This window comes from Cupressus sempervirens, chromosome 2 (genome assembly GCF_028749045.1).
Source record: "Cupressus sempervirens isolate cs-2001-9-10 chromosome 2, ASM2874904v1, whole genome shotgun sequence".
Lineage (NCBI taxonomy): Eukaryota > Viridiplantae > Streptophyta > Pinopsida > Cupressales > Cupressaceae > Cupressus > Cupressus sempervirens.
In genome coordinates this window covers 722216747-722240390 of record NC_143119.1, presented here as the reverse complement: position 1 = coordinate 722240390, position 23644 = coordinate 722216747, and the positions used below count along the sequence as shown (strand labels likewise).

The following is a 23644-nucleotide window of genomic DNA, read 5'->3' as shown; positions in this document are numbered from 1 at the left end:
GAATACAATATACAGGATAAAATTTGGAGAAGAATTAAATTCTTCCTTTATCCAAGTTGTGACTCGTAGGCACTAGCAAACCTATATCATAATACGATCTTGAGTTAAGATCTACCAGTTCACAGGATAAACTCCGGAGAATGATTAAATTCTTCCTTTATCCAAGTTATGACTCATAGGCATAGAAATGTGTACATCACAATGTGATCTTGAACTCATCTAGATCTGATAGTAGATCTCTACTGTTCAGCACATTATCTAAGAGATCGTCATGTCTCATAATGTTTTTTATACAAATGTTCATTATCTTAGAGATCATCACCTCTTAGATAATGAATACAAATGGTGAAGCCCCATAACAGTCAATAGCCTAACAAAAATAATTTTAATTCAAATTTATTAATAATTCAATAATACAAATGTATTACAATTCAACCATAACAAGTCTTTTCCTGAAGTGATCTATCTTCACTCGAAAGAGAGGTTTGGTAAGAATATCTGTTGTCTGATCTGCAGTGCAAACGTATTTTAATCTTACAGTATTCCTGTCTACCATATCTCTTACATAATGGTAAGGAATTTCAATATGCTTGGACCTGTCATAAAAAACCAGATTCACAGAAAGCTTGATGGAACTTTGATTATCACAATGAATAATAGTAGGATTCATGGGTTGACCAAATAATCCCACAACTAACTTTCTAAGCCAAGCTGCCTCCTGAGAGGCCATTGCTGCAACAATGTATTCAGCTTTTGTGGAACTCTGTGCTACTAATGCCTACTTTCTGCATATCCAAGATATCATCACTGAGCCTAAACTAAAATAGCATCCTGAAGTGCTTTTCCTATTAGTAACACTTCTAGCCCAATCTAAGTCTAAGTACCCATGTAGGTCGAAGTCAACTTTCTCATACTTGAGCCCGAGGTTAAGAGTGTCTTGTAAGTATCTCATGATGTGTTTGACTACAACTAGGTGAATCTCCTTTGGCTCACACATGAACTGACTTAAAGCATTAACAACATAGCAAATATCAAGTCTTATATTTACCAAGTACATAAGAGACCCAATCATCTATCTATAAAGAGTAGAATCTACGGAGGGTGATTTTGCTGCTGCTTCCTTAAGTTTATGTAGCTTAGTCTCCACTGGAGAAGACATAGTCCTGCAATTCTACATTCCAAATCTCTTCAAGATGTCTAATGTATACTTTCGTTGATTAAGTATGATGCTATCAAAATTCTGCCATACTTCCAGTCCTAAGAAGTAATGAAGGAGTCCTAAATCTTTCATTTCAAATTCTCTAATTAGATCTTTCTTGCATTGATCTATAAGATGATCATCACCTGTATTTAGTAAGTCATCAACATATAGTATCAAATTTATCATATCATCTTTATCCTTTTTATAGTAGAGATTAGGATCAGCTTCATGCTTGGAGATTCCTAAACTGGAGAGATACTTATTAATTCTTTCATACCATGCCCTTGGAGTTGTTTAAGCCCATAGAGAGCTTTCTTGAGCCTGCAAACAAAGACTTTAGGATTATGAGTTTCAAATTCTTTAAGTTGTTCTAAATATACCTCTTTTGTAATCTTTCCATTCAGAAATGTTGTTTTAACATCCATTTGATGTACTTTCCATCCCTTCAATGCTACAATAGCTTGGACTGCTCTTACAGAGGTGTATCTCGCAACTAGAGCAAAGGTTTCTTCATAATCAATTCCCTCTTTCTGAGATAATCACCTGACAACGAATCTAGCTTTATATTTTTTAATGCTATTGTCAGCAACATGCTTGATTTTAAATATCCATTTAGAAGAAACAACAGATTTTTCTTCAAGCCTTGGAACAATTTCCCAAACATCATTCTTAATAATGGATTGGTATTCATCTGACATAGCATCTTTCCAAGTTGTATGTTTAACAGTGTTTGAAACATTGGTTGGTTCTGATTTAGATAAGTCACTCATGTTTGTTGCATAACTAGAAAATCTGTTGGGTTTTTTGCTTTCTCTGAAGGTTCCAGATGGTGCAGCGAAGTATTGTGCTTCCTCTATAGTCTTAATGGCCCAAAGTGGTCTTTTCTTTGGATTTTGAGTTTCCTCAAGATTAAGATTTTGAATTTCATCTTCAATTTCTTCAATGTTCTCCCTTTGAAACTCAAACTCATGATTTTCTTCAGAACTAGGTAAGGGAGAAGGATCTTCAGAACCTAGGGCTCTTTCGAATGCTATAAAAACCCTTTCTTATAGACTGGGAAGCTGTGAAAAGCAACTTTGGTTTTCCTTGTTTTCTAATTAATTTGGTTTTTGAATACATATATATATATATATATATCCTTTCAAACATAAACAATAATTTTCAATTCCCTACTAAAAGTAATAATAACCATTCACCAAACTTCAATCAAGAATTTTATTTAATTAAATTCCAAATCAATACATATGATTTAGAAACTGGCAACTATGTGTGGCACCCGCTTGCATAAATGATATCCTTGAAATCATAGGTACAACCTCCAACATGTAAAACGGCTCCTTCAGAATGTATAGCTCACCTGCCAATGAAGTTCAGCCTCACAATAAAGCTCCCACAATATATTATCAGATGGCAAGCCTGTATGATGCTGATGGCTTACCCAAAAATGCAGCCGCAGACCCTTTAATGTGCCTGAAAATGGGAAATGCAGGCCGGCCACAAATGAGGATGCTAAGTGCTGACGTGTGGCTCTTTAAATATGTTGTCGTGAGTGTCCATTCAGCTTTCAGGAGGCAAAAGAATGGACATAGGTCATAATGACAATCGCTTGCAGACCCAAGATGAAATGTTGCCTCAATATGGCACAATTCCAAGCTCCTTGAAACACTACCAACAATATACATTCTTCAGAAATCAATAACGTCCTCCATCATTCAAAAATTCAAAAATCACCACAATTGAAGATGCTAACAACCAGACTCTCCTCAATCACAAGAATACAATAGGAGACTAAGTAATTGTATACTTCAGCACAATTGCAAATGCAATCCTTAGAATGAAAACTCAGAATTGAATCTACAATACTTCAGTCGTAGATCCCAAACCCTTATACTTCAGCAACGGCACAAAATTTCAGAACTTTAGAACTGTCACAAAGACAACAAGAGAAAAATAATATTCAATCAGATGCTTTACTCATCAAATGGGCTCATATTTATAATCTCTTAATAGCACAAAGTTTTCCAAATGAACGTCACTTAAGAAGCATCCCACACACAACATTAAAACATGATAAAGTGCCATTATAAACAAATTTATTAATTGCTTTTGGCTCCAAAAATTACCTTTTCCACCATAACTTCAAATTCTGACATGTAAGGCCACTATTTCTTGTTCCCGTGATTTGAAACTTTTCCTCCCAGGTCCAACAAGCTATTATACTGAGGTGACCAACCAACAACACCAACAAAAATAGCAATCTCAACGTATTTAGATGAATAATAATAATAATTCACCCGTCTTGCGAAAACAACTGAAGAAGCATCAGAATCGAAATCTGACAACACCAAAGTGATCCTGATGATGAAAGACGATGAATGAACCTGACAGGGTGACTTACTATAAATAGATGCTCCCTCCAAGATTCTTGAAGCCCAAACTAGAAGCCTGAAAATAAAAACTTAGAGCATCCTCCAACACCCCCGACTCAACTGCGCTCATTGGAACCAACAGATTGACTTACTATAAATAGTAAGTCCCTCAAACGGAGCCGAAACACACTATAGGCTGCTGGAAAGCCTATAACCACACAACTAAGAGCCTCAAATCCTACTATCAGCTCACGAGGGTCACGATGGTGAACTGACCTAGCCAACTGCAAGAACCTGCTAAAAATGGGGACATTACAAATGTTAAATCTTTTTCAAATATTACATCTTTACTAAGTTCAATGTTTTTCTAACCAGGTATGAAAATCATATATGCTTTAGATGTTTCACTATACCCGACAAAAATACCTTCCCTACCAGAGGGTTCTAACTTAGTTCTTTTTTCTTTTGGAACATGTATATATATTGGCACCCAAATATCTTAAGATGACTTATATTAGGTTTAACCTTAGTAAAGACTTCTTCTGAGGACTTCTGTTTTGAATATAGACAGCAGTACAAGAGGCTTCTGCCCAAAGATAATAATCTAAATTTTGATCAAATATCATAGCTCTTGCTACTATAATTGTTCTATTGTTCCTTTTTGCTACCCCGTTTTGTTGTCAGTTATAAGGAATAGTATACTCCCTCTTAACTCATGCTTTTTTACAGAACTCTTTAAACAAAGCCGAAGTATATTCCCTCCATTATCAGTCCTAAGAATTTTAATTTTGTGCCCTAATCAATTTTCAATCAAGGTTTTGAATTCTTTAAATCTCTTAAGGTCTTCTTCTTATTCTTTACATTTTAAGAAGTAAATCCAAGTTTTCCTAGAGAATCCATCTATAAAAAGTATATAGTACTAGAATCCTCCAAGAGAAAGAACAAACATTGGTCCACATAAATCTGAGTGGACTAATTCCAAAACATTGTTAGTTTCTAAAGCTATCATGAAATGGACTTTTGGTGTTCTTACCCAGAGCGCATCCTTTACATATGCTTGAATGATCTTTATTTAACTTAGGTAAACCATGTTGTCGGTAAATTCTATATTGTAGCCAATGGGTAGAATTGTATCCGAAAGCGTGATGGTTGAGTCACCCTTTCGGGAAAGTATATACACCATCCGGAAGGGACTTTGGAATCATCATTGGAATCATTCTAATGAGCATATTGCGTATATGAATAAAGTATCTGTTCTGTGTTAGAAAAACAAACAACGACAAATAAAAAATGTTCACAATGAATAACGTATGATACCAAAGGGAAGGGAAAGACAAACAAGTAGTAAAACATAAACAGTTGGCAAAAAGAGTATGGGATCGAAAGAAAATCACAAAAATGGTGTGTTCCATGGACTTTTGTGTGCGTTTGAGGATGCTAATTTGGTCTTCGCAGCGAGGGCACTGCCCCTTGACCCCGCCCTATATCGCAACAGGGACTGCACCTAGGGCTCTGCCCCAGGACCCTGCAAGGGCACTACCCCTCGACCTTGCTGGGGGCATTATCCCCAATCAATTCAGTTATCAATCGTGGGAATTGTGACCAGTTGATGAGACCTGGAGCTACTGCAGGCATGGAGTGTCTATCTGCCAGAGGTGGAGAGAGCAATGGAGCAAGCCTTTCGAGAGGGATGCTACAGTTTGAGGCACTTGGAGTAAGTGTTGGACATGAGGTTGTCTTGGTGGATGCATAAAGAGCTCGAGAGGAGCTGATCATCTAGTTGGAGGCAATAAGAGCGACACTTGGCTCAGTGTACCCAGGAGTTGGAAGCAAAGAAGGTGGCACGAGTGGCTATCAAGGTCACCTTGGCTAGGGAGACAGTATTGTGATAGTAGAGGCTACAAATGCAACGTGTTTTTGAAGACCTGTTTGGTGCAAGCATGGGAGAAATGTGAATGTGGTGTGACGAAAAAAGATCTATCCTGTTATAGTTAGTCGCAGTTAGTGTATTCTATTTTGTTAATCTGTCTCGGATATTTTGTAATTGTCGTCTAGAGACGACTTTACTTTTTGGGGGGGATGATGTTGTCAGTAAATTCTATATTGTAGCCAATAGGTAGAATTATATCTGAAAGGGTGCGTGACAGTTGAGTCACCCCTTTGGGAAAGTATATACACCGTCCAAAAGGGACTTTGGAATCATCATTGGAATCATTGTAATGAGCATATTGCATATATGACTAAAGTATTTGTTCTGTGTTATATCTTACTGTACTACATGCGATAAGTATCATTTTACCTTGTACGATAAACAAACCAATAACCATCTTCTCCATAGTTGATAAGGCTTTGAAATTTAGATGTCATAACCTTCTATGTCATATTTTGTTTATATCCGCAGTTTCATGAATTTAAGGCTTGAGTAGGTTGACTAGGTTTTGTATTTAATTCATACAAGAATCCCTTTCTTTGACCAATCATCTTTGATTTCTTAAATGAAGAGTTCTTAAACCAAGTTATTATTTTACCGTCCATGAATGCAACATTATGTCCATCATCTTCAAGTGCTGCAACAGAGATTAGATTCCTCTTTATTCATAGTACATAGACTACTCTTTTGAGATGTAGAGAAATACTTGACTTTAGTTTCAAGGTGCAATTCCCAATTCCTTTGACTAAATGGGAGGAATTATCACCGATGGTAACTTCACCATCAACTTCTTTTGATATTGAATCCAGTACTTATTTGTATCCTATAATGTGTCGAGATGATCCACTATCAATTACCCATGCTTTGCTTGATACTTTATTTGATAGTGCAGAGTACAATACACAATTCTCAAGGTCATAGTTTTTTTCTTTCCTAGTAACATTTGTGTTGAGATGATCCACTATCAATTACCCATGCTTTGCTTGATACTTTATTTGATAGTGCAGAGTACAATACACAATTCTCAAGGTCATAGTTTTTTTCTTTCACAGTTTACTTGCTGCTTTGTATGCTTAGGGCAATTAGATCTACAGTGTCCAAATTTTTTACATTTGAAGCATTTTATTTTGGATAAATTTTTCTTAGGTTTGTCATTTCTTTGATTACCTTTCTTCTTCTTTAAATGCTTCTTCTTACCTTTATAGGAATTTGTGTTGAGAACATGAAATTCTTCGTCTTCAATTTTCAATTTTCAATTTTCCTCCTTTCTTAAGTTTCCTAGATTATTCTTGAAGGCAATCTCCTTTAAGTCTATTGAAGTCTGGGAGATTGTCTCTAGTACTTACTCTTTGTGAGAATGTTTCCCATGAGTCTAGTAACCCATCTATAACCATAAGTGTTAGCTCTTTGTCTTCAATCATGGTCCCTATACTTGCAAGTTCATCTCTTAAACTAGCCACCCTTAGGAAGTATGAATTCATAGATTCTCCCTTCTTTATCTATATATAATTTAGTTGCCTCTTTAGTGCAAGGGTTCTAGTCGCATTAGTAACCTCATATGCATTTAATAATGCATTCATCATATTAAATATTGTCTAATGTTTCAGTAGCATAGGTACTATTTCATTTTTAACTCCATCTAATATGATTTGCATGGCTTTCCTGTTTCCTTTAATCCATACAATTTTATGAGGATTAGCATCAAGTCGCTTGGATTCTTTATCAACAAAATGTATTACATCATTGTCTTCAAGAATCATCATAATTCTGAATTTTCAAGCAACAAAGTGTTCTTTTCCATCAAACCTATCTTCGGGTCTGATTGTGCTAGCCATTGAAGGTGGAAGGAATTGCTAGATGTTTTAAATCTGATTGTCAATTTGCAAAGCCTAGGTTCGACTACCAGAGCTCTGATACCATGTAAAGTTTCTGCAAATTCTGCTATAAATCAGACTTAGATAATACCTTTCACTATTGCTGAAGATGGTTTTGAATGTACAAACTTGTATATGAAGTGTAACCAATAATTTAATAATTATTCGTGAAATATTCTTCTCTCTGCAATAAATCATACAAGGCAGTAATGTAGAGGAGCAGACTTAATTGTATCTTGTGTATCCTCTAACCTCATCCTTACCTCATCTTTATATTGCACTCAAGAGGCATGTCCTTAGAAAGGACATGTCTCCTCCCAAGTCGGCCCAATATAATTAGTGAATATCTTTGCCAAGATCGGCATCTTCAAGGAAATATATTAGTTAGTAAAGATACTAACTAAAACTATGTATAAGAACATTATAATATCTTCCCAAGATAGACGCCGATTAGGTTAGGTTAAATAAGAGGCCAATCCCTTTAAAGGAACTTCATGCTTTATTAGAACTGTACGATCCATACAATCAGATCAGTATGAGATCAAAGTTACAGAATTAACAGAACATTGTAGGAAGAAACACTAATTAGGAAAAAAAAATTCCAATACAAATTGGTCCTCACAAATGCAGAAATACCTTAGATTCCAAGAGCATTGAGATTCAATTGTATAATAACTGTGACCTTAAATGTAAACATAAGCATATGCAATTTGACTCAAAAGGCATATTTATTACAAGACTTCTAAATAAATTTGCACATATGCCTCAATTTTAGAACTTTACCTCAAATTGACATGATTGAGTATGAAGCCTACAAAAGAAGATATGGGTGCTTGCAGATAGATCAGCTTAAGGATTCAAATCCAAGCAAGTGCCAAATTTGTTGGGTGATTCAATGAAGATCTCTTATGTCCCCAGTTTGTTCACTCTTAAGGGAAAAATCCAAATATCATCACTTATTGATTGGTCTGTCTAAAATAGCATAATCAAGGATTGTATAAGGCACTGAAGAACAGATGCAAAGGATACCTACAAAGAAGATTAGCTTAGATGGTGCTACAAAGAAAAAGGTCAAGACAAAAAAATAGAAGAATAGTGATTTCTCTTGTTAAAGAGATGCAGATGTTGCTATTAAAGATCAGAAGAGCAAATTGAAAGCTGCAAGAGAAGCTCAGCAAAATATAAGACATGACCAGTTGAAACTAGTTAGTAATGACAAGGTGATGTCTACTTCATTTATTTGCATAAGTAGTTCTCCAATCCCTAAGCAGGAGTAGGTACTTTCTTAGCTCAAATTTCTGTTCAACATGATATATTTCCTGAAGTTCCCAAACCTCCTTTTCTTATATCTCCTACTCCTATAGACTAGCAAAGAAATTAAAGTCATTCATTTATTTGCATAAGCAGTTCTCCAATCCCTAAAGCAGCAGTAAGCACTTTCTTAGCTCGAATTTCTATTCAACATGATATATTTCCTGAAATTCCCAAACCTCCTATTCTTATATCTAGTACTCCTATAGACTAGCAAAAGAAATTAAAGTCATGGAGATACATCTTCCATGGACGAGCACAAGTAATTAAAATGGATCCAACAAACCTTGAACAAGAACAGGAGAGAGGTGGTTGCAACCCCACTAAATTTGAGTGCAACATCCATCCAAATTAAAGCAGAAACGACAAGAAGATCAAAAGACAAGCAAAATTGACTAAGCACAGATATACATTATTGCTGAAACTACAATTCCTCATCCAAATACAGTTGCTGGTTTTAAATTTTCAAAGATTAATCTTAGATTAGTAAGTGAGAGATTGTTCACTTGTAAAGTCGTTACATTTCACAAGAAAAAGTGCCCAAGAAATGTTAGAAAAGGGTTGTGAGCATAGCAACATGGGGACGCGCGCCCCCCCCCCCCCGCCATTTGCCTCACATCTTGGAGACAAGGACACACTTGGGACTTAAGGACTCCATTCCCCCATCCCCAACAGCACCACCAAATTCCACCACCTCCATTGAGGATGGGGGGACGTTCTAGTGTTGACTATTTGCTGATTCAACTATTTATGTTCAATGTTTGAGGTTCCAATTCAATGCAGTATTCAAGTATTTACTCTTTTACATCTTTATATCTTATAATGCAATACATCTCTTCATAACTAGCATTTTATGTACCATATGTATAGTATTTACAACCCATCCTATACCCCACCACCGTCCCCAAATTAAGGTCCCTTTGTCCCCATGTCTCGGAAACTTGTCCCCCCATTCTGCCATCCCCCTAACTCCCAAGGCGGTGTAACTATGGTTGTGAGTGAAAGCAGACTTGACGGTATGCTAGAGGAAGTTAAAAGGATATATTGTCCATTTGATATTCTACTATCACAGCAAAGAACAAATTCACCACCGAGTTTTGTAACGAGCCCCAATAACAACTTGATGCATTAGTATCACATGGAATAATAATTCAGCGGTAGATTGGAAATCTTTGTGAGGATGGTTTGAGAACAATTAATGACTTATCCATTTTGCTTAGGAAGATTAAAGATAATCAAGATAATATTTAACAATCCGTTGAGTGACAATATTCAATAACTGCCAATTTTTTCATTACCTAGCTACCAGCCTGGAATCAAAAAAAATTGGGGATTGAAAGAGTTAATGTAATCATATTCTTGAGTGCACAGCTATTTGTTAATTGCTATCTAATGTGCCAGATCCCACATTCAATGTTGTTAGGGAAAACATACTAACTTGTACTTTAAACTTGCTAACTATTCAATTCCATTTTTGGCACCATGTATTATCAGTTTTAAAAGGTGATTCTGGGAAGAAATGCAATCCTCATTTTGTATCTGTGTTTCACTTTTATGTTTGTTGTAATCATAACTTAGAAGCCCACAGGGTTCAATGAGTTCTCCCTTTAGTAAGAAAAATTTTCCTACATATTATTGTGAAAAAGACTTGTTTAACTGTCTTTTTTACAAGTATCAAAGAGACTATTTCCAAAGCAAAAAAACAGTGAAAGAGGGCCAGAATATACATTTTATCGACAACCAACAACACTATTCTCGTGTCAAATAAAAGAAATGCTTACATTAACAATTCTCCTGCAGTTTGAAGGTGAAAAGCAGATTTCTGGTCCTTTAGAAATGACGAATCGTGTTCTTTTCCTGGAACAAACTCAATGTTACCTAAATGCAAGATTCCTGCGAGAACCCGAAAAATAGCTTCCTGCTCAACCATCAAAACAACAAAAGATTCAAACAATGAAAGAGTTCTACTGGCTTGTAAATTAGCTTCCTGGTATAAAAGTGTTGTATTAAATTCTTGAAATTCAACTTACTCCAGAAATATTTACATACCTGTTCTTCAAGATTTATGCCTACTATATGCATGGCCCTTCTGGTATTAATATATTCTTGGGCATTACTGACACCGACCAAGTCATATGTATTGCTCTGGTTCAGATAATGCAGCATTCTAGGATCGCCTAGCTTATACTTCTCTACATCCTTATTTGTAAAAAACAATGGTCATCAAGAAGCTCTAAATAAATAAATATAATTTTATATGGAAAGAAAGCTAAATATTAGTATACCTCTGGAGAAGCACATAATTGATAAAAACAGTGGTAGTTCCTCTCTGGATGTGTTATCTGCACAACACGGGACCTCTCTAGAAGATAAGTCCTGATTGCAGCTCCAGATATTCTACCATTTTTGTCAAACTGGATTTCCACAAATTTACCAAACCGACTGAAAAAACATAAAGAATCAGTAATTCCCCTAGAATCTGGACATGGAAAGTCTATACATTATAATGTAAAAAAAATCTGTCTAAAACTTTAGATTTAGATAAAAAGCCAATGAGTTCAATAGCAAAAAACTCCAAAGACAACCAACTGTAATCAAAAGGAGATCACATGTAATGTCCCCAATTTTGAATAAAGTATTTTGACTGGGTTAATTAATTAAATGGTCCTAAAAATTTAAATAATATCACTAGAAATTATTTAATTAATAAAAGCGCCCAGTTTTTATTAATTATCCATTGGTGTTTGCCATGTCAGCATTCTTTTGTAAACCCTTGGGAGTTTTCTCTTAATAGGTATTTATGTGCAACATGTAGGAAGTTGTTAGCGTGTGATTTGGATTATTTTATTGTACTATGAATTCATGTTGGAGTTCAGTATTGTTTGCCATTTCGGAAGTGGAAGATCTTCCCTACTTGGCTAGTTCGGTTTTGGTGGGATTCAATCCTCACCCTATTCCGATTCTCTATATTACTTTCCTTCAAAGTTGGCACATCTGGAGCACCATCTTTGTTAAGAATATATTTCTATGTTTTGGTGACAAATTGCATACATCTCTCTGCTTGGTTTACAAATTACCATCTGTGAAGTTTCTTATAAGTGTTTGGCGTTAAGTTGAATCATATCTATCCTATATCATGAGCCTAACACCAACTCCCATTTTTGGCTTCTACTAGTCCATCTGAATCCATATTTTCCCTCGGCATAATACTCTTTGTCCATCTCCAACATCATACGACAGACAAACCCTCCCTTACTCCCATTGTACAGCTTTCAAAGAACTACCATACAACCAGTTCACACCACCTGTACAGTTGATCCAACATCACCATACAACTAATAATCAACCGAGGTCCCCTTTGGACCAAGGTCCCCTTCAGAACATTACAGTGACTCACCTTCAAACAGAGATCACCATTGGAACATTACAGTGACTCACATTTAGACAGAGATCGCCTTTGAAACATTACGGTGGTATTAGAGCTAGTGATTTAGACAGCCTATTAAGAGAATTGAAAGTTTGGACTTGAATCACATTATGGCACCCAACAATGCCATATGGTCTCCAGCCGATTGGAAGGCACATTTATTGATCAAATACTCCAAGAATACTTTTGCATGTCAACAGTTGGACGGTCAAGTGCAAGCTGACAAATACAAGGTGGTTGACGACATCATTTACCACAAAGATAGAATCTATTTGGTACTCGAGTCCAAGATGAAGGAAAGTAATTTGGAGGAAGATACTTGCACAAATATCGTCGAACCAACACCCAACGATCAACTTGATGGAAATATGGGTTCTACCAGCTACCCTCTGAATAAGCAAGCTCTACTGGTAGTTGTTCAACTTCCAAGAGATGCGGACTCAGTCGGGGATTGTTTGCAAGAGCAATCTTTACAGTTTATTGAATATGGAATTTACCCTTTGTCTGGGCATGAGGCATATATGATTGCCATCTCTCTGTGTCAGGGACATCCTCATGGAAACTACAAGTTGTACCTGAGCTATGAGATCCCTGAAGAAATTTATGAGTGTGATGATATGAAGGCTTTGGATCTAATAATCAGGGGATCTCAATGGGATCCTAATGACTCTGGACATGGCCATGTTTATATCAAAGTGACGCAAAGAAAGCTTGATTAAAATTTACTTGTCTCGCCTACATCCAAGTGCGTCTGCGTGATCATGATGTAGCATGAAGACTTAAGTAGATACAACTATTGGTGTCAGCGCTTGGTTTGGGATCCTAGAGCTGAAATGGGAAAACCATTAATGATGGACTGCTTGAGGGCAAGCAATCTTTGGGGAACAAGGATTTGTAATGTCCCCAATTTTTATTAAAATACTTTAATTAGATTAATTAATTAAAAATATCACAAGGAATTATTTAATTAATTAATAAAGCCGCCCAATTTTTATTAATTATCCATAGGTGTTTGTTGTGTCGGCATTCTTCTGTAAACTCTCTGAAGTTTTCTCCAAAGAGGTATTTATGTGCGACATGTAGGAAGTTGTTAGCATGTGATTTGGATTATTTTATTGTACTACAAATTCCTATTGGAGTTCAATATTGTTCGCCATTTCGAAAGTGGAAGATCTTCTCTACTTGGCTAGTGCAGTTTCGACGAGATTCAACCCTAACACTATTCCAATTCTTTGTAATACTTTGCTCTGGATCGGGCACATCTAGAGCGCCATCTTTGTTGAGAATATATTTCTATGTTCTGGTGACAAATTGCATACATCTCAATGCTTGGTTTACAAATTGCATACATCTCTATGCTTGGTTTACAAATTACTATCTGGCAAGTTTCTTGTAAGTGTTCAACGTTGAGTTGGATCATATCTATCTAATATCATGAGGCTCACACTAACTCCCATTTTTGGCTTCGACAAGTCCATCTGAGTCCATATTTTACCTCAGCACAGTACTTTTTCGCCATCTCCAGCACCGTACAGCACACACCCCCTCCCTTACTCCCACTATACAACTTTCACAGAACCACCGTACTGTCTGTTTTGTTGCTGACTTCTCCCATGTTTGGTATTACAACACTCATACAGATTGTTGCCAATTACTTGATTTAAATGAAAAGTCAAATTTTGGTTTCATTTAGAATTGTTTGTGGTGATTAATTAGTTTCAAGCATTTTCCTCATTTGTTATAGCATTGCATATGAATATCATAAAAATACATAAGAATATGAAACCAAGCAAAAAAAACCAAAGAAACATATACAGCTAAAACTCAATGACCAAGAACGACTTCCTTCATAAGACTGATCAAAGTCAAGAAAAACTCAAAAATTTGTCAGATATTTGTCTTTGACTCATATTGGAGATCTTTCACTGGCATCAGACTATAATATTGTCAATCTAACGTTTTGAGTTCATTTTTATGCATCAAGGCAAATCTGAGGCTTATAAATATTATGTCCACAAGAGAGCTCAGGAACTTACATGATGGCAATAGGAGTCCCCGACAGAGGGGTAGGCAGAACCAGCAAGAGGATCTTGATTCGGAGCTGTTCAAGACTCTCGTGAATAAGCAGCCACAATTAGTACAAGCATTAGACAGGCTACAAGATATCCTTGATCAGTTGGAGCTGGGTCAACACAGAGACAAGCATGGTAGAAGAGACAGAGAGAGAAGGTATATTTCAGTTGCTAGAAGTCATAAGAGAAGAAAGTTTCTTTCCTCGGAAGACAGAACGTATGGCTCTCCTAGATGGGATAGGACACGCACACATACAACTGATAGGCATGTACAGCCACACTTCCCTCCCAGAAAGGAGCAAGCATAGGTACACCCACTTGTGGGTTTGGATTTCACGATACAATGATGGGAAGTATTAACGAGTGGCAAGCCCTTCTACAGCATGCTAGAGATGCTTTCCCCCTACTCCAGTATTGTGCACAGTGCAGGGAGACTAGGGGAGATAGATGGCCCAGACAGTAGTAATATGGAGATTAAGTGAGCGACTAGCAAGCTTACTTTATCCTTTTGATGGCAGTGGAAAGATTAGTGCACAGGCTTGGGTGCACAAACTGGATATATACCAGTCACTTAAGCCTATGTTTGAGCAAAAGCGCATTCAATTTTGTGCTGCACTTGGTGAGCATTGCATATAATTGTTGTCACCATGGTTTGGTCACCCAAACCTATGGACTCATACACTCTTACACAAAGTTCACAGAGTGACTCATGGCTAGATTCAATAAAAGGATAGAGTTACATTTTTAAGGATCTAGCATTAATGAGACAAACTAGTCCAGTTGAGAGTTACATTAATGAACTTCAGTGTATTGTTATCATGGTTCCAAAGATGCCTCCCAGCCGTGTAGTGATGTATTTCATTGAGGGGTTCCAAGAGAGATTACATGGTTTAGTTAGGGCTTTCAAGCCCAAGACCATAGAGGAGGCTATACAAGCTACACTTGAGCTTGACACATCACTAATACCTACTTCTTATCGGTAGGATAAGAAGCCTTCTAAGAGCACAAAGCCATTTGATAGAACCTCTACAAAGCCCAAGAGTGCACCACCGCCCCCCAGGATGGATTAGGAGACACACAATGATTCGAGGAGGAAATTTTGCCTCATGTGTAAGGAGCCTTGGGAGCTAGGACATGTATGCCCTAGGAAAGGCAAGGCATGTCTCATTGAGGAGAGAGAATAGTATTTTTTTTAAAATTGAATTAAAAATGAAGGCTCCAAACTGTAGGACATTCGAACTAGTTGGAGGGAAGAAGATAAAAGGAGACAATTGGGCCTCATTTTGCATTCGTTCAAGTTATTTTCATAATCAGCATTTGTAAACTGGAGAGCTCGAGCTGATTACAGCAACAGGCCTGATTCTTTGAGCACAAAAAACCCTTGGAAAAGAGTAAATTGAACGAAACCCAAATTTACAATTGAGGAAGATCTGCTCAAGGTCTTCATTTGGGCATTCTTGGAACATTTTCAAATTTGTATTTGCAGATCTTGAGAAGAGTGAATATTGTTTATCATATTAGCAGATCTGAGCATACCCAGGCAAATTATAATGTTTACGGGCAGTCATTCCCAGCCATAGCACTTCCTGGAAGCTTCATAGAATTCTGGGCAGAAATTTGCTTCATGCAGTTGCAGATCTGATTCCTAAGGCACTGAACCAGTCATCAGCAGGCTTATTTACCAGCCATACAGTTACCAGGCAACTCACTTCTTCCTTTTCTTGGATGTTGGAATCTGTGGCAGCAGACAGAGCATGAAAATCAATCAGCCTTACAATGTACTGCTCCAAGTCAGCTCGTAGATATACTCCTATCAGATTATGGTCTATGAGAATTCCATTCGTAGCTGACTTCTCTCATGTTTGGCCATACAGCACTGGTACAGATTGCTGGCAATTGCTTGATTTAAAGGCAGAATTTGGTTTCATTTAGAATTGTCTGTGTTAATTAATTGGTTTGAAGCATTTTCCCTCGTTTGTTCTAGAATTGCATTTGAATATCATAAAAGAACCAAAAAAAAAGAGAAAACAAGAAAATATATATATACAGCAAAACCATCAAAAAAAAAGTAGACTTCATAATGCTGGTCAAAGTAGAGAAAATCAGGGGATGAGGTCAAGAGCCTCGTTTGTATGAGGTCTAGTGTTCGATTCTTGGCGAGGTGGTTGTGTGTTGTGATTTTCCGGTGGGGCCATTAATGCCATGATTTGTCCTCTGCCTTTGTTTGCTCGGCGGTGGCCTGTTGGTGATGCTCATCCGTGCGCTGTGTGTTGCAGGCGTTGACGTGGAATTTGGAGGTTTACTGCCACACGATGATGTGTCCCCTGCGCCTTGGTGATGATGGTGGTCCCCAGTTTGGTCTGCCTGTGAATGAAGTTGCTAAATAACCGATGTTTTTCAGAGGTAAAAATGGGTTTGGAGTGATAAGGTGTTTTGTGTTCTTCGAGGATCGCTGTCAACTATTCGGGAGTCATAAAGAGTACAGTGGCAGTCATTTTGGGAGTCATAAGGACTGGTATGAGCAGTTTGGAGTGGTAAGGTAATGGAGAAATAAGGTGAAGTTGTATGGAAAGATAAGGAGGATAGAGTGACTAGGAGCCAGAGTGATAAGGGTTTAGGAGATATAAGGTGTATGGCACGGGTGGTAGAGGACAACAGGAATAGAATGCCGACAAAAATGAGGATGAGGTCCCTCAAGAATGTGGCCTCACTGGTTCAAAGCTCCAGTCAAAAGCGATTATCGACCAAAAAAAAAAAGTAGAGAGAATCTGAAAAATAAAAAAGCTATTTGCCTTGGAAGCCTGGGAATCTTTCAGATGGAAACACCACAACATCTCTAACATACTTTATAACGAGATGAACCTCTTTGTAATGGTCACTACAATATTTCCTGATATATTATATTGCTTTATTGTCCATATATATTATTACTAATTCAAGTACTCAACTATTTTTCTGTTTTCATAGGTTTCTTGCCTCCTCTGTCCACATTAAAGGTTGAAGATTGTGTCATTTTTGGCCAATTCTATGATGTTCTCAGCATGCATTGCAGATATAAATTAAAATTAACACATAGATAAGTATATTTGCATATGTTTCCATAAACTAAATGTAGATATGTTTAAAAATTACTGCCTGATCAAATTCAGATATAAATTTCTGCCTGTAACCAAGTCTATGATGTTCTCAGCATGCATTTCAGATATAAATTAAAATTGATACATTGATAAAGTACATTGGCATATGTTTCTGTAAACCAAATATAGATATGTTTGAAAATTAATGCCTGATCAAATACATGATTAGACATGAATTTATTGAGTCGTCTAGAAACCTATAATACCTTTCATCTTGAGAACTAGAAATGATCTGCCTCGATACCAATACTAATTCACTATTTAGATCATATTTACCTTGAATTGTCATTTCGTACCGTCTTTGCATTCCCAAATGCCTCTAAGAGTGGATTAGACTGTAACCAACAAAATTCATGCGAGTAGATGTCTTAGAACCAAAAATTAAACTTGGGTATCCTGAATAAAATAAGAACCACTAGCCAAAGAAAGAAGAAATAGGCATTGAGCTAACTGTTTTTAAAAAATCCCAACAGAGGAGGTTATGATATCATACTTCAAGAACCTGTTGTTCAACTGTTCTGCCATCAGTAGCAGCCCGACCACCAATATAAGCTAAATACTGCATTATGAGTTTTGTTGTCTCTGTTTTTCCAGCTCCACTCTCACCACTCACCAGTATTGATTGGCTGTGCCCTTCATTTATCATTGCCCTTAATTTTATAGACCCAAAAAATGAAAACCAAAATGTCAAAATGAGCATACCTAAATACAAACACAGCATCAATGTATATTGATAATGGGATCCCAGTAACAGAGAGATGCAAATAATTACCTGTAAGAAGCATCAGCAACTGCAAAAACATGGGGACTCAACTCCCCAAATGTTGCTCCCCTATACTGCTCCATCATGTGGACATTATATAGATGTGGTAGCTTTGTGAAAGGGTTTACGGCAATCAAAATACCTCCTGTATATGTCTGTCAAAATGAAGAAATAAATATTTGCTCAATATAAAGGAAAATACTAAATAGGAAAATTAACTGGAACAACAGAATAAAATGAAACCATCATTAAAGAGCATATGTATAAGATCAAATCACTTGATTGCCATTGTGTAAAATTTTGTTGTTTATGCTGCAAAAGCATAGTGTTACAACTTGGGATTTGAGGACAAAGGCTATAAATGATGAAGGCATTATCTACGTCAATCTACCAATATAGGAAAAGCCCCATCACTGTATCACTTACATATATATCATTGAGCTCATATCTTCTTGCAAGGTTGTGCAAAACACCTGGTTCGTTCAAATAGGCCAGTTTAGTCATATCATCCACTCCTCCATGTTTTGTATCTGGATCTCTAGGATGCATTTTTAAAATGGGAGTATAAAACTACAACAAAGGCAATTACAAGATAAGATTCTCATAATATTGTCTTTGAAAATAAAAAATATGCTACAAAAATACACCGCTGGCATGTCTACAAGTGTATACTATTCAATGAAAAACAGATCATAAAGATTATTATACAAGCACACCAATTACCAAAGCAAGAAAGAATGATACACAAGCTAGTTAAAGACAAACCTTGAAACATGCATGATATCAACAAAATCTATATTCGTATGAGATGTACAATGGCACTACTTAAGAATGAACAAACTAAAAGCTTAGAAAGCATCATTCTATCCAACATACCACACTTCCTCTGGCTGTAAGAACTTTAGCATGTCCATTTTCAATTTCAATTACATCAGCATCCTCCCATGCAACTTCATTATTTTCAACCCATACTTTTGATCCAATAGCAATGCTCGCTTTGGGAAACTGTTCAAAAGACATGCCAGATTGAGAACTCTCAGAGGCAAAATTGATTAGTTCTATTGAGACAAAGCCTACGAAAAACAATTTTGAAAAGTAGAACTAACTTTGGAATGATTCCAATTCAATTACATAGTTTAGGGTTTTCAAGAATAAATCTTCAATACAATTTTTGGCATATGGACAGCAATCTAAGACAGGAACATAAAGGTTACTTGATGATTTCAAAATATTTCTTTATTTTAGGGATTTCAAGAATAAAATCCTCAAGACTAAATAGCTTTTGCCATATGGACAACAGTCTAAGACAGGAACATAAAATTTGCTTGATGATTTTAAAACAATCACATGAAATTCTCTGTAGTGCTTTCACCCATAATGGAAGTTACTTGTAGCAGCCACAGCTTATGTCAAGGATTTCTCACTTTGTATGAAAACAATAATAATGCAATCATGTCCACATATATTTTGGTGTCCTTAAGCTGCTCAACACCAAGAAAGATAGTGTCATTCCTAGAACGTTCATTTTCAATGTCTAAAGCATATATATACCTTCTCATTAATACATATAACTTTTCAATGTCTGCATAAATATTGGCATCCTTAAGCTGCTCAAAAAAAAGAAAGATGGTATCATTCCTAAAATGCCCATTTTCAAAATATAAAGCAACTATTTAACTTATCCCTCTCTAACCATACAAAGATCAAAAAAGTTATGTCATGGGGTTCAACAAATGTTTCTCATAGTGTGATATTGCTATCAGGATTTAACTGTGTGATTTTTGAGTCAAACTCATTGACCCATGTTTCATGAGTAGTGATTCAACATGAATCCATCTCTCATGAGAATAAATGGAACACTCAGCACTCATTGGATCTAGGTGATGCTCACAGGGGTGAAGCACCGGGACTTCCCGGGAGGTCACCCATCCTAGTGGAGTAGTACTGGGATGGGTGACCTCCCGGGAAGTCCCGGTGCTTCACCCCTGTGAGCATCACCTAGATCCAATGAGTGCTGAGTGTTCCATTTATTCTCATGAGAGATGGATTCATGTTGAATCATTACTCATGAAACATGGGTCAATGAGTTTGACTCAAAAATCACACAGTTAAATCCTGATAGCAATTTCATAATTTGACTAGCTGTGGAAATTATCTCCTACTTATCAGTTTCTCATATTTCCAAGATTGTGGAACCATTCCTGCAAAATGACACACACTGTTTTCCAGTGGCACAAGATAATCTGGGCAGATCAAACATTGTGCAATCAAACCATGCACCAAAGCATTGTGATTATCATCAAAGTCTTTCTCAAGGTTCCAAACAGCAAAGCTCCATTTGCAACACATAGTAACCAACACTAAAGCAGCCCTCATCCAAAAACAAAGGAATCCTCTATATAACTCATCCCACACACTGCCAACCAAATTACAACAGTTTATTTAGACTTTGTTCCACTAAATTCTAAGGTGAAAAGTTGTGTAAAATATCAACCTTATCAAATTTCCAAGGCATTTCTTTTTTGTGGACTTGTAATATTATATATACATTTATATCATTAGATTTCATAGGACGAACATGGTCATAGATTTGGCAAAGATGGTGGAAGATAACTGCCATGTCTTATATACCTCAAAAGTATCTCATGTCAGATAACAAAGATAAATAAACTTATTTGTTTCAATTCCAACTCTCCCATGTGTCCTTCATTAATGCCTCTCTGACTTTGAAATGATATAGCTTCCACATATATAACAAATAAAAGATTCTTGTCACTTAGAATTTTGTACCAAAAGACTATATTTGTGGGTGGCATTCCACTATGCTAGTGGAAATCAGAGGGATGGCCAAAATCAAGTGCTTGTACCAATTACTTAGTTTAGGAAATTTGTTAAGAATGGCAAGTTTACAATGCAGCATTTATTAGGTGAAAATGCTAATATACTAGTTAAGCAAAAGCCATACATATGGACTATAACCATACTATGAAAACAAAAGATGACACGTTGGATTCAACTAGACAAATTACTACCAGAATTCAAGTGCAGTTAATGTTTTCGATAACATGGATATTCACATATTTTATTTTTCTTTCTATTTTGATATTCATCAAAAAACAACTTAAGGTTCTATACATTACCAAACATATTTTGTTGAGAAATTGCAGACAGGTATTATTATGACGGCCTTGACAGTAGCCTCGCCCAAAAATTTATGAAGTGATTTATTTTTTAAAAATTGGAGACGCTGTCAAAAGCAGCAAGAAAGAAAAAGACCCTTTAATGTAGATTTTAATTCTACATTAGTTTCTTGCATAAACAAGATGTCAATCATGGAATCCATAAGGAAGTGAAAAATTAATGTTCTACAAAACCCAAAAAGTGCTCTGCAAAACAAAATAGAATTTGGAGGGTGGTTTGTCACTAGACAATCTAGTGAAATATGCCTTACGAGGCATTAAAGATAAAGTTATTTTTGTTTTATATGTTTGGTGTCCATCGAACATTGTCTTTGTGATTTGTTTTAGTTTGTTGGACAATAATTGTAAACCTTCATTATCAGGTAGTCACCACATACAATAATTTGTCTCCCTGAGGCCTTCCATCTATGTTTGGTGCTACTGCAGTCAAAAATTTGCCGATCGACATTCATGTATGATTTCTTGTTCTTGTAATCAATCCTATCACAGTAACATTAACTCCAATGACCCTCCTATAACAGTACCTTGCACATTTGAAACTTAACTAGTACAGGATTTTTGCTTTGATTCAAACTTCTCAACTGCTAAGATTCCTTTTTGAAGCTTCTAACCATATATCAGTTATAATCAGGTGTAAATCTTGTTACTAATTTGGATGTAGTTTTATCTATCCAAGGAGAAGTGGTTTACATTTATGGACTTATCAAATGCTTCTACTTATATTTTTGTTCTTATGTAGCATGTTGTGAATTTGTCATGTTTGATCTTCAACTTCATCTCCCCTTTATCTTTTTTACTAACAACATACCGTTATCAAGCACTATGCCAATGGGGCATTTCATCATTGAACTTGAAATATTATTATACAAGCATTTTACTATGCTTTGTCACTGTTTACAAGGCATTTTTTTGCAACTCATAAATATTTATACCTTTCTTTACATGATAAATGTCTAAATAGTTTGGCGAAGTTGAGTTTAGTGAAAAAATTAATTTGCCTTGAGCAAAACCACAATCCTCTGATATTATTTTGCATGATTTTTTGGCCAACTCCAAATAATCACAACAAGGTCACAATCTTGTTAGTAATATTTTTCTTATTTGTATCCTTGGCACTTGTATGTTCTCCAATCTCTCCCTTGTGAACTTCTTTAAGGATTTAACTTTTTTATCTAGTACATATTACGATAATGGATAATTGTCTATTATTAGTTAATGGTAATCTATTGTATATATTTCGTTAGCTTTAGTTAGTTGTAGTTTTTTTAGCTTTCTTTCAGCTAGAATCGAATGTTTCTATTCTTTACAATCGTTTCCTAAGGAAACAGCGTTCCATTCTTTTGTATAAAATGACCTCTCGGTCTCTATCAATAACAAGCAAATATTTTCCAATTACTTCGTAATATGGTATCAGAGCCAATACTTCAAACTTCTTCAAAAATTTATGATTTCTTTGAAAATTATTTGCTCAAATTTTTCGAATTTATTTCTGAGATTTTCTCAATAACTCGTCTAGGATTTCCATTTTAATCAGAAATTCATAGCTAATCGCAATGAAAAATCGTTTTTCTATACAACCAACTAGGGTTTTTTCATGACTTCTACAAAACGCGTCTACTACAGCTCATGTTTTTTGTTGTCTGGGGGGCTCAATTTCGCTACAAATCACATTTTTTTGCTAATCACTGCTCCTCTACTTATAACCAGACATCACCAATAAATTGCGAGTTTGTTTCTATGACGTTTTTCTTGTCAAAAAAGTGTCATTTTTGCAGACAATTTTCTGCATTCTTCTCTCCAAATGCGCGCCTGCTACACCATTCTTTGGTATTTGTTCTGCCCTCTTCAGCCATGTTCGTCCATGCATATCCATCCCTGAAAAAAAAACTGATGTTTTTTACCAACAAAATGACTTTATTTCTGCAACTTTGACCATTCATGGCCATTGGCTAGGGTTTTGCTCGAAACCCTAATTTTCATACAAGATCCAAAATATTTTTACATGTTCTTGGTGGGTTTTTCAAGAGCTCAACTAGTTTGTCACCAAATTTTTCTGGGTGCCTCAATTTTCAAGCCAATGGATCCAAAAAACGGCAACATTTTCCTTTTGAGATTTTCCAACTCTCTTCTAGGTTACTCCAATATTTTTGGGTCTTCCGTTTTTTTGCCTTGAACAACATGCCTTCACAGATTTTCGCATTTTTTCATTCAAAAATATGTCATGGCATCTCTGACAAACATTCTGCTTGAGCACAACTCAAAATTCAATGGTCGAAATTATGGCACTTGGAAGCAGTGGATCATCACAATTTTTGAATATTGGAACACCGATCAACTTGTTATGGGTGTTACAAAGTGTC

The 23644-nt window shown here is 36.1% G+C and overlaps 1 protein-coding gene across 1 annotated transcript in view; it reads right to left on the bottom strand.

Moving 5' to 3' along the window:
• The window catches only part of LOC149575415 (myosin-15-like), a 226018-nt gene that overhangs the window by 181615 nt on the left and 20759 nt on the right, over positions 1-23644 (bottom strand). Inside the window, exons 2-9 of the mRNA XM_089815148.1 lie at positions 18961-19089; positions 18511-18654; positions 18094-18239; positions 17815-17971; positions 17598-17656; positions 10971-11127; positions 10735-10884; positions 10467-10603 (exon numbers count right to left, since the gene is read on the bottom strand). Of these exons, the coding sequence (XP_089671274.1) occupies positions 10467-10603; positions 10735-10884; positions 10971-11127; positions 17598-17656; positions 17815-17971; positions 18094-18239; positions 18511-18654; positions 18961-19089 (1079 nt within the window). The remainder of the gene's footprint in view (positions 1-10466; positions 10604-10734; positions 10885-10970; positions 11128-17597; positions 17657-17814; positions 17972-18093; positions 18240-18510; positions 18655-18960; positions 19090-23644) is intronic.